The 12,812-nt window shown below is 38.7% G+C and overlaps 1 protein-coding gene across 4 annotated transcripts in view; it reads right to left on the reverse strand.

The window, feature by feature from the left end:
• Positions 1-646: 646 nt before the first annotated feature.
• npnta (nephronectin a) overlaps positions 647-12,812 on the reverse strand; it is a 54,331-nt gene continuing 42,165 nt past the window's right edge. For all 4 annotated transcript variants that reach the window (XM_020602009.1, XM_020602010.1, XM_020602011.1 and 1 more), the window contains 4 exons: positions 6,636-6,725; positions 5,397-5,495; positions 2,317-2,576; positions 647-2,125 (listed from right to left, as the gene is read on the reverse strand). In XM_020602009.1, the coding sequence (XP_020457665.1) occupies positions 2,015-2,125; positions 2,317-2,576; positions 5,397-5,495; positions 6,636-6,725 (560 nt within the window). In that variant the 3' untranslated portion in view covers positions 647-2,014. The remainder of the gene's footprint in view (positions 2,126-2,316; positions 2,577-5,396; positions 5,496-6,635; positions 6,726-12,812) is intronic.

The following is a 12,812-nucleotide window of genomic DNA, read 5'->3' on the forward strand; positions in this document are numbered from 1 at the left end:
GCAAGCAAAAAACTAGAGGAGCTCTTTCATTTATACGACTGCACATCTATCAAGGGATAAGTTACAAGTCTGTTTTTTCTAGATTAACCAGGTTTAACAATTACCCCGACAATAAACACGCTCAAGTAGAGCAAAAATGTAACATTACTCGACAGCTAACTTATCCCAGGTGTCTTGCTAGCATTTTTGCTAATGTACTATACCAACATTTAATTTTGACTAATGCCAGATAAAGTAGCCCACCTCAACTAGAAAATTTACATATGGATACCTGTGCACTGCATACGTACAGAAGACAATACATGAAATGTTTACTGTGGTTTTCTGCCATTTTCTAATGCCACCCACCTCAGCAGCAGAACACCACACACCAAAGCCATCTTGAATTTCTGCTACACTAAACTTACAGAACCTGCAGGACAGTACAATTTGAAGGGCTCAGCTGGCCTCTGATTGGACAGTTTGACTCTGCTCTGTGATTGGATTACCACTGTCCAATCAGATTCATGATTCCTACAATGATTATCAAAATACTGCTGCTCGTAGTCAAAAATACAACAAGATACCTTTAAAATGAACTTTTACTTCATTTTTTCTAAACACTGTTGCTGTCAGCTACTACAAAAATAAATTGTACTGTGTTTCATAATATATCAGCCAAATGTATTTTATTTACATATTAGTCTGGATAAATTTGAATTTGGTGAATGCACACATGCATACAGAAAACCCTTATATTCCAGCCTGTGCCCTTCATTACTACAGCATACAATATGCAACTATGTGCAAGTTACAGACAGAGCATTATAGCATAACACATGAACATACACGGTTTGTGCACTTAAAACAGCCTTACACTACACAAGGTTTCTATCTGTATACATGTTCTTTAATTAAAAGCTGAAATACCAACCATTTTGAAATCCAATGAATAATCATAAGAATTTATATAACATATAAACCACACAACAAAAGGGATCATAAATTTTGAGTATGTACACACAATTACATTTACAATAATACAATTTGTGAAAGCCTAAAAAGTTGTTGGTATACTGTAACTGTTTATAGAAACTGCACTTACAGTAATATAACAAAGCACATATTGTATAATAGAGAGTAGCTGTTGATATACAAGCGTCAAAAATCATACATTGATTCTGATTGACACATTTCAAGTATCTGTAAAACATGATTGCAGTATGTTTAAACTTTAGGAGGCTTCAATAAAAGATCGGGGTAGAAAAGGTTCTATAGTAGGTGTTGAAACACTCTTCTGCCAAACAGATCTCTGGAATACTGTGACAACAAAAGAAAAGCAGCACTGTTTCAGTCAACACTGTGCTATAGAATGGCAACAACAGCCAAAACTCAGACCAACAAAAGCAGGGCTAGGTTAACTCTCCAGTTGGGTCTTTGGGTCTACATCAGATTTGGAGTAATGTGGATTAGAAGGAAGTTATGACAAACAATTTTAATCTTGTGTCTCTAACCCTCAAATAAATGTATACGTGAATTTCTGATATATTGCTAATAGAAACACCCCTGGCTGCATGTTTTAACAGCAAGCAAATGGCTTGTGGTTTAAAACATTAATGCAAGGAAAAGCAGTGAGGGAGTGGTCCTCTCTACATGAGAATTACATTGAATGTGGGCATCTCAGTGGTGTGGCTGGGAGGCTGCTGGGGCTGAGTTCGATGGAGGACATTTCCATGACAAATAGGTGCATGCAGGCTTCAGAACAACGAGGTGATGGAGTGAGAGAGATGCTGAGAAGATGAGGGTATGCTGCTGGGATCTGCCTATGACATTTGGTGCAGTCTTTTTATTCACGGATAGCTGAGAAAGAGAAACCCACTGATGCACAATGTTTCGGATTTTGTTCACAGGATGGCTAGAGGGTTGGGGAGACCAGCGAGAGCCCAGGCAGAGTGAGGGGGTGTCACAACAAAGTCAGTTCTCTTTGAGATGATATTCCCTCCTGTTTTATTCCTGCCTTTCTCTGTTCTGTCAGTCAGAGTCTCCTCAGATTGTACTCCTCTGTGCAGGAGCCTTTTCTCAGGGCGATGTCATCCACAGCCATCTCTCCACTCCTGCCTCGCCCACGCTCCCCCTTCAGGATCACCTGGTGAAGGACAGCACAGTGCACACTAAGCTACTACCATAGAGAACCAATCATCTTGTGCCCCTTCATTATATGAAATGGGACACAATCATTTCTCTTCACTATTGTCAAAATTGTTTAAAGGAAAAAGTTCAAAATCAGTCCTTGCTGCATGAGTGAACTTCTTTGATACCGTTTATTGTTATACTTACACTTTCCAGGCCTGTGCCCCATAATGTGATTTGGGTGTGCCTCCAGCCATTTCCACCTGTTCTTCCCCAGACAGCTGGACTGTACTGCTTTTCCTTCTTCACAAACACTTGCAGCATGCCTACGTGGTGGCCTGCCAGCTTGTGTCGGAATGACAGGCACAGATTCCCGTCGTTCCAGGGAGGGGTGAGTGGGAGGACCAGCCGTGCCCCTCGCCCACTTCTCTTGTTTCCTACGTTTGGAATTGTTAGGTACCGTCCACCTGGAGAGCCAAGTGACAGAACATTACAGTCACTTCATAAAAATAATGTAATTTCTTTGTCAAAATAGGTAACACAATTGTGTTAACTCATAAAACTGGACTGTATCTTTAAAAACCAGCACTAAAAACCATATGAATGCTGTGATTTTGCTGGCTTCATTGCACCTGTTGGCACCACCTGTAGTGTGTTACTGTGCCCTTTATCTGCTTTTGTCTGTGTCTGAGATTCTTGCTGCCACACTAAGTACTGAATAGAGCTTTGTTTGTGATATTTGCAGGTTAGGAAAAACAGTTGACAATTTAACATTTGTAAAATTACAACAGCAATTTGGCTTTCCAGAAACAATGTCCTGGTTGACTTAGTATAAATGATATACCTCACTATGGAGACTATTTTGGAACTGCTTTCCTTCTCAGAAACGGTGCCCATGTTAACTGCTAATGCTAACATCTACAGTATAGATTGTTCTGGGTACTGTAAGTGTAGTATTGTTTCTGGAATGACATGTTGGGGCTCAGTTTTTCAAAATACAATTTTTGAAAGCATATTGTATTTGGGAGCCAGAAAACAGGACGTCTATTTTAGGTCAACTGACCATTTTAAAAGTAGCTGTGCAGGTCTTTCTGTCTGTCATAACACAATGTATTTAATTGTTGGCATCCAACTGCTGCACTAAGGAACGACATTTGAAAAAGACCCACTTAAAGGATAAGACTGGTCATTTCCTATAATAATAGTCTTTTCAGCAATCAGAGACTAAAACCAACAATGAATTGCCTCTTCTTATGTATAATGTCTGTCAGTTCTGGATGAGCTTGATTGTTGTTCAAAATGACAAAAAACACATCAGCGATCACACTGCTACACTGGGCGACATGTTTCGTCATTATGAAACACCAGACCCGCATATTTGTTCAAATGTTGCCCCAAAAGCTCTAGACAACCTTAGCCTTTTACAATATTTGAAGTAAGGAAGCATCAACTGCACATGTACAAGATCTCCGTGTGAGCAAAGCAGGGCTTTGTTTACAGTCTGCCAGCTCCTCACTCTTTGACCAAGATTTCACACATGCACATTTGAGTCTTGCTACTTCAGATGCTGTAAAAAGTTATGGCCTTTTGAAGCTTTTGGAGCAACATTTTTAAATCAAATCAAATTTATTTATATAGCACTTTAAAAACAACATCCAGCTGACCAAAGTACTTTACATGGCAGAATAAAATCACAATAAATGACTAAAATGAGTAAATAAGATCAGTGCAAATAAAAATAAAACAGCACAATAACACAGACACACAGTTAACATACATTCAATAAATTAAAAATTAAAAGGAAATTAAAAGGAATGCATCAAGCCCTACTGTGTATTAAAAGCCAAGCCGAATTTAAGCAATGATTTAAAAGCACTGAGGTCAGTAGCTGTAGACTATTCCACAATTTAGGGGCTGCAACAGTAAAAGTGCGGTCACCCCGGCGTTTATATCTGGCCCTTGGAACCTCTAAAAGAGACTGGCTTGAAGATCTCAGGGACCTTGTAGGTTAGGTAGGTAGGTTTTAACAAATATGTTGGTTTGGTGTTTCATATGGAAGGAGCATGTCACCCACTGCAGCGCTGTGTGTCCCTTAAGTGTTTCTGATCTTTTTTTATTTTTATTTAAATAACAATGGACGTCTATGGCACAGACTAATAAAATAATTCAGGTTGGAGACTGACAGGCATAAACCATAAGTAGAAGTAATTTACTATTGGTTTTAATATGTGTATGGGTATTGTTGAAAACACCATCATTATAGAAAATGACCAAACTCACTTTAAGTTTCTTCACTTCAAAATATATCCAGTTACCAGAGACATTTTCTTTTATTAAGTCATAATTAGTGTCTAGTAGAGCTATAGAGTTGTAAAAATTCAAAGGTGAAATTGCTTCTGGGTAAAAGCTGATTCATTTAGATGCATTCTGCTTATCTAGCAGATCAGTGTCTGGCTGATGGTGTTAACCATAGGGGTGCAGTAAGTATCTGCAGCCTACAGAGGCTTTTTGCATAAGTCATGAGTTCTCTCTCTAAATCTTTGCCAATCTTTTAAGAGCCATGGGGGTTTGCCAATGGCTGTCTATCAACAAAACAAAGTGAACAGTCAGTCAGTACATGCTTTTTAACACAATAAAAGTTGGATATAGGTGAACACACACATATTTATAAATATAACATTAAGTGGAATTAATCAGTTCGAGCTTAGGCTGTGATTTAATGTAAATAATTTTCCAGGACTGGGTAGAAATCTTTGCTTGCACTAATGAGCGTGCACAAACCTGGCCTCAGTGCGAATGCCTGGAAACACATTAGTAATTGCAGGACTAAGCCAATTGGCAGTGGAGCCAGTTGTTGCTTAAACAGTGCCGGTACTCTGAGCTGTTTATTTTTCACACTCTTTACTGAGTCCACTCAACATAATTCACCACAGGTCCCCCTCATCTGAATCCCAAGAAAAACACTGTTGTGTTCCCATTTAATATGAGCCACAGGTACCGTCGATGGGTCGCGTAATCCGCTTCTCATTTGCATACTTTGTAGAGCAAAGCGCTAATCTGCAGAAAAGACAAACTACAGTCCTTCCCCCAAGTAATTTTCATCTTGACCTGTAATTGAGCAGAACAAAACTCAGCCACTTAGACTGTCTGACTGTATGTGTTTGGATGTGTGTGCATATCAGTAGAGGGGGACAGTTTTTCTCTTTTCCATTTACTGACAATAAAGTAAACAGTTTTCTTGATTTGAGTGTGTGAGTGAAAAATCTTGACCCCTGCTCTTCAATTACCTGAAGGATCAGGTGTCGTCTCCCAGTGAAGGTCTCCATCTTTGTCTGTGATCCAGCCACAAAGACCATCATCAAAGGAGCAGCTCAGATACCCCGACTCTGAATATAACCAAACACACTTTTCAGAAATGTGAAGGACACACACACATATAAAAAATCTTCAGTCTGCTGTGTGTAATTCTCCACAGGAGCCCTACTGCATACTTCTAACTTCACCAGAATCAAGAGGCCTGTCAAAGCTGCCTCTGATGATACAATAAATGTGTAACCGTTTGTTGTAATGCTGTGATCTCTGGAGAGAGCTGATGCACTGAGGAAATGAAGCTACATAAATCGCAAAAGGAAATACATTCAGCTAAGAAATCACAAATAATGTATCATTTACCTGAATTACTAATATCACAACGTGTGAGTGTATTTGAGTGAGTGTACTTCATCATGTTTAGCTTATTGTATGCATGCCCTACATCATAATAACATACATTATGGCTACAACAGAAAGTCATAATATTCAGTGACTTATGATTTCTTGCCAAGTGATGACGCCTAAACAACAACACAGACAAAATTGTTGCGGTATTATCCATGCACTGCTCTGCAGATTGTTTCTAAAATAAGAATAACATTCATCACTTTTTCCCTGAAACAGGGCATCTGAAAAAACACTTTGTAGTTCAGTTTCTGAGCCAATGAAAATGCCTTTTCTCTTGACATCGCATAGCAAATGAGGATCTGTGAACCAAAATAAACACGTAACTAAATCATCAGGCAATTTAATTTGCATCCCACTGGCATCAATAAATCACGCCAAGCAAATGCGACACATAAAACTCGGTGTCTTCACACAGTCTATTTTCTTATTGTTCTTAAAGTGAATCTACGCTGAGTCATATGAAGCTTATGAGCAGAGCACTGGTGTACTTCCAAGTGACCAATTAATCATTCAAGCAGTCAAGCAAACATAATGTGAAAAGTGGAAAAGTCTGGCAGCACATTCTGGACTGTGAGCTATTATTTAAATGGATATGGCCAGATGTCATGTGTCACTGCCTTTTGAAAGGCCTATCAAAACACATCTGGTCACTATAATATCGTTGCCTCAGCAGCAACACTGCAGGAGTCGATTGTCAGTTCTCATTGTACCCAAAGGAAATGCGGCTTGTTCGTCATATTTTGAGCTCTGCCGCCTGCCATAGCGGGGATGCTGCTGATCGTCTCTGTCAGACGTGTTGTGTTTACCTGGGTCGTCATTGACTTCTTCTGCTGTGTTGCCCAGCTCAATGTCAAAGTCGATATCTGGGATGGTGTTATGGCCGTGGACCCGAGGGACTGAGGAAAGAGGTGAGAGACGCAGGTTTAGCTAAAGGATTAACAAAGGTATTATATTTGCTCACTGGGATCTCTGCTTGTGGCTATGATGTGGCTTTTGTTCATTACTCCACAAGGACTCTACAAGGATGAATCAATGTCACGGCTTGGTGCCTCCATATCCAGAGTTAAGCACACTTAACAACATTGCATCGATTCTTCCAGAGACAAGATACCTGAGAAAGCCTGCAGAGACACAATAAGTCACATGTGAATCATAACAAAAAAAGGGGCAATGGCTCATCTGGTGGACATACACACAAACACACAGCCAGTCCTGAAATAGCCTTTTCTCTAACAGGGTCACACAGCCTGAAATACTATAAGACAAATCATGTTACTGAAGGTCAAATTAAGTTTTCTTTATAGCAAAACATGCTTTGACGCTTTAATTTCATTAGATCTATAGTTTTTATTGGTTTAAAAAAATATGCCTTCATCAGGAGCTTCTTCACAAAGAAAGGCATCATAAATAAACATAAAGACCTTCATGTTACAGATAGTGCAATGCAGCTGATAAGACTATTCTCAGCATACCAGGCATGTTCTTGCTCCTATGTTCTTAATGTGTGCTAACTGTCAGTCCCCCCGGATTCCCTGACATGTGCCCTCTCCAGTCAGTCTGAGCATTGGAGGGGATCATCCGCAAGTTGGGTCACAGCACCCAGCAGACTGAGATGCAGTCCCTAAGTCGTAGGAATGTGAGAGCGAGGAGGTCGTGCTCATGCCAAGCTTTCCAGCAATCCTAGGCATCCCGGTGACTGTGCTTTTAAGGAACGTGAGCTGACCCTAAGAAAAAATCTTGCACCACTCACAGAGTGGATATATATAAAGAGTAAATATAGTCATTTGCCAATTAAAGGAGCTGTAATTTGAACAGTGACAGTGTGGCTATAAGTAAAAAAAAACAAACTGTTTTACTATATTATCTATGGGATAGAAACACTAATTACTTACTGCACAGTAAACTGTAAAAAATTACCTACACAGTTTTATATATTTCTTTCTCTGCTGCTATTTTGTATGTTAAAAAGCCAGTTTAACCAAATTCCAAAATAAGATCTGGTCACCAAAAACATGCAAACAAAAAAAGTGCAATTATGACTGGAGTCAGGCGGGTCACACTGAATGTAATGTATATAAGATTACTGGGAAACTGGCGTGCTGTAAAAATAGATTTTGAGCCATACCCCAATACAGTGGAAATGAATTGAACTTTGTTGGGGCACACTTCTTTTGTATGATCCACAGACCCCATGTCAAAAGTTTTGATGTGACTTTTCTTTCTTTTGCACAGCGACAATGGTGGATTATTCAGAGAAACTGGGACAGTGGTTCTGTAAAGACAAATTGCTAGACTTTTTCAAATATATTCCTATAGGGTTTTCAAGCAGCACATATTCAATTCAACATTCAATTTCACATTCATTGTTTTGAGGTGCTGGCAGAAATGTCAAATATCACTAACCCTCAGCACATAAGACTTTCTGCATGACTAGAAACCACTTGGGGGAGGTTTGTCATTTCAGGGAAGTGACCCTGTAAAAAGGTTACTTGTTCAGCTATTATGTTGAAACACTTCATACTACCTGTTGCTACACTGGCCACCTTTGTAATTACACCTTTTGATCTTGAGTGTTTTTTTTTTTTCATCCAAATGTTTGAGAGGTCAATAAAAGCTGCTGTGGGTGGACTTTCTATGTTCTTCCAAAATGTTGCACAGACACTGTCATAATCAATCAGTGCAACACATTTCTTCCTTTGTTGTTTTTAGGGTTGAAAACAAATAGACTATATTTCATCATTTTCATTTTTTCAGTTGCAGTGTGTCTTATTTTTCTGTCAACATGATGTTAAGCCAACACACTCATTTTATGGTCACTGGCCTTGTATCTGCCAGCTTTTATGGAACTTAGAAAAACAGCCTTGTTTTTAGCTTCAGTTTTTTTTTTTTTTTCATGATCCAGAGGGTATATCTAGATTTCCGTATTTACTATATATATTTACATTTTTGGAAATATGTTGATTTGCTTTCTAGCTCCGAGTTAGATGAGAAGTTTGATTACACTCTCTTGCCTATGTCCAAGTATGGAGCTAGAGCCCCAAGGCAATTAGTTAAAGCTTAGCATTAAAATTGGAAGCAGGGGAGAACAGATAATGTAGCCTTTATATAAAGGCTACATTATATTAAAAAATCTAATTACTAGCACCTGTAAAGCTGGTTAAATATCGCCATGTCTTTATCAGTTATACTGTATGCTGTAAGGGGTGACTTCCTGTAGCAGAAAGACATGCTGTTGTTTGCCAAGAAACTGTTGCAGCAAGTAACGCCCTCTAAATAATAACACATTGCTGTTATATTGCTGATTGTATACAGGTGGAACACATGGTGCTGATCAGTGAGCTTTACATGTGCCAATAATCCAGAATCATACAGACATTAAAGTACAGCAGTATCATTCTTCTTATCAAAGTTTTGACAAAAAATAAAAATAAAAAAGTGATTTATTGTGTTTCCTAAAATACTGAGCGTCTGTGTTAATTGTTTCAGAACTGAAAACAAAAGCAACTAGAGAACAAAGTTTTCGCTGGACAGTGATGATAGTGTTGACTGTTACATGTCCAGAGTGAAAGGAAACTACAGCGCCTTGAAATTCCTCCGACTACAGTACACATATGCACTTAAGGCACAGCTGAGGTGTTCTTCTTGGCAATGAGGCGGATATTCAAATGATTCCCTATTTCCATCTAATTGTTTGAATAAATCACTCAGCGACGTCTCCCTCCCTCGCCCTCTCATCTTATTCAAACCATCCTCCGGAAGCTGTGATTTGTGGCTGTGCTCTGCGGTGGTGCATCCTATTAGATTGATGTCTCCCTCAAGCAGTGCAGACAGGTGTTAAAGTATTATGTGATGCCATCTGCAGGTGAATAGGAACTGCAGTATCTCACCTCTTATCCTGTATTTTGCTCTTGCAGCTCATCACATATTTCTGGGTCAAAGGAGCTTAATGTTAGGTTTCGTTAAACAAAACTTTTGCTGTGCCTTCAAGTGAGCATGACACTAAAATGAGCAGAATGATTCTTCTATCTATATTTACTTACAGTATAATTTCAGTGCAATTTAAACTGTTGGTGCATCTGTACTTACTGTAACCTTTCAGTAACTGTACAGCTAATGTGCTCAGAGCAGCAGGAAGTTGAGGTCAACTTCTTTTAATAAGTTTCACCTTCTGCTGTCTTTTCTGTAGTGAGGCTGAATGTATGTCTGAGTAGGTCCTGGTTGTATCTATTTGTGAGAACTTAGGGTATAAAAAATGTTGAATTTGAGCAGTATAAAAAATTAAAAGGATAAAGTTCACATTATTTTATATTTGTGGGTTAATGCCAGCAACTCCCTTGGGCAGAACAAAAGCCAACGAGTTTGTCCATCTCTTAGTACTTTCCAGCTTCCCTATGGCCAAATCTTTATAAATGGGTCACAAGTATGTAGTTTCATTATTTTTAAAGGTTAAGTAATTTCCTAAAACAGCTGTGCAGATCAGCCAAGCAGACTGTTTTGGTTTTATGTGTCCAGATTCTGAAAGATTCGACTCTGTTGTGCAACAGTGATGTTTTTGGACAACAATGGAGGTTTTTGGCACAGAGAAAAAGGCTCCATCAGGCTTTTGATCCACTGACAATTCCATTCTTTTTAGTAAGACCAGTTCATTGTTGCTTTTTATTTTCTTGTTGATATAGAGTTACACCAACCTCATCAATTAAATACTTTAATAGAACAGTGCAGTGCAGACAAGTCATCTATAGAACCAAATGGGAAAAAAAAAGTAGACTGCAATTTTGGTCCTGACCTGAATGTTTCAGGCCTATCAATTAATTCTTTGCAGCCTTGTACAACTGTGAGAAGAAAGCAGCTGATGATTGCAATGATTACCTTCTTTGTTAAAGCAAAAAAGAAAATCTCATAGCAACAGTATTTTAAATTCAGTTCTGTAACTCAGTTCTCACACTACAATAAAGACTGATGATGCCTTGTGAATGTAACTGTGTCAAAGAGTCATGCTTGGCAGAGAGCACAGGGTGATATGTGGATAAACAACAGCCTTGCTGAGCAATAGTTTGTGTTTTTTTAATTAACCGTGGTTAAAAAAAAAAACATTAAGAGGAAATTATTCTTACTATATAAATTTGCATTCTACAGGAAATAGTGGGATTACTTTGTCATTTTTTAAAATTGGGTATTACAATATTTCCTCATAGTCTGCTGTAGTTTGAGGGTAAGCTTGATTTACATATTTATCAGCTTCAATTCTCATATATGTCAGGGTTAGATATTATGCAGTGCTCCCCTAGCCTTATATTGAATCTGCTATCAATAGTGACTGTTGATTTAACCATTTTTCACCAGCTTACATTTTAAACAAGTTTCAAGTTTCTTGCCAAATGTTTCCCACTTAAATATGTCATGTTTAGCTGTCAGACTATTGCACATACAGCTCCCATGTAGCATACATTCGCTTATTATATTTTTATATATTTTTATTATATCTCTTTCATTTCCTGATTTAAAGTGCCTTAGATTTAGTGTTACTTATTTATCTACTTTATATTTCACTTGTATTGTGTGGCATTCATGTGGACAGCAAAGTAAGAATTTCATTGTACAGGGTTTCAATAAACACTTTGACTTGACTTTGACTAGATAAATTGTGTGCACATAGGAACCGACTGTCACCTGCTTAGATAAGTTACATCATGTCAGGTAAGCATCATTCTTAACTCCCTAGAATGTGACATCCTTCATAATAAAAAAAAGCATTTCAGGAGTTGGATGACAAAATATGTAAATATGCTTTAATTTGGTTTGCAGAGATTTGTCAGGGAGACAAATATGGGCCTTTTAAGTCTGTGACCCACAGACAAAAGCTTCCCCCACTTCAGAAACTGACAGAACACAGAATGTGCAACAGGTTATTATGTTTTCTGAGCTGTTTTAATCAGTATTTTTATATGAGCATTATATACAGTATATTGTGACGACCGCTGGCTCGGTTGAGAGGAGCTGGCCTGACCCTGTCCTATACTTGACAGTTAACTAGCCAGCGGTGTGCCAGCACCTGGCTCAACAAGGAGGAGAACACCTGGTTTGTCTTTTGTGGTTTTATTGAACACAGTATGGAGACAAATGAAAACGCTGTCCAAACTGGCACCATGTGCTCTCTAAAGAAAATAATGAAAGAATAAACAACACCTCTCCCGAACTTCACCATCGCCCGCCAACAGAACCAAAAAAACACGCCCACCTGTCATCCCTCTTATACCCTCCGGCACCTGTTCCTCCCCCCATCCCACATTGGCCAGAACAGTGCGGAATTTTGCAGAAAACAGCGGTAACACACACAGTAAGTGGTAACCAATACATGCACAGCTTTCACAACAGTGTCAAACCCATTTGCACACAACAGAACACACGAACATCGGCGGCCGGTCAGGGTCGACACAATATTTCTACTGTATGCGTGTAATGAGACAGGTGTTGCTCGTAGTGATGAACTCTGGAGTGGCCCTCAGCTATTTATATTGCTTTAGCTGCATCAAATCAAGGACCACTAGATTCAAGAATAGTTTACCCAACAGCAGTTACCACATTCAATACTGCTAAAATATAATATGCCTGCGTGTTGGGGGGTATGAGAGGCCTGTTGTTTATTTTGTTTTTTAGCGGTTATGTTTTTATATGTTTTATTTCATATGTTATGTTTTTATTTTCATATGTTATTATTATTATTATTGTAGTTCCGGGTTGCAAGCAAGAGCAGATGTCTTTACTGCTCCTCTTGTCTGTTCTACGATTTTTCACATCTTCTACATTTTCAAGTCTTTGAACAAATTCTACAACTATTAAAATGCCTCCAAGAGGGAAAAGAGCTAATAAATCAGAAGCGAACGAGGATGTTGAGGCAGAAGAGGATTATATTTCAGTGGCGCAACAGAGATGTTGAGTCAGCAGAAGCAGATGTACACCGCACTGTTGAGCCAACAACAAGA

Source organism: Monopterus albus, unplaced genomic scaffold (assembly GCF_001952655.1).
Source record: "Monopterus albus unplaced genomic scaffold, M_albus_1.0 scaffold54.1, whole genome shotgun sequence".
Lineage (NCBI taxonomy): Eukaryota > Metazoa > Chordata > Actinopteri > Synbranchiformes > Synbranchidae > Monopterus > Monopterus albus.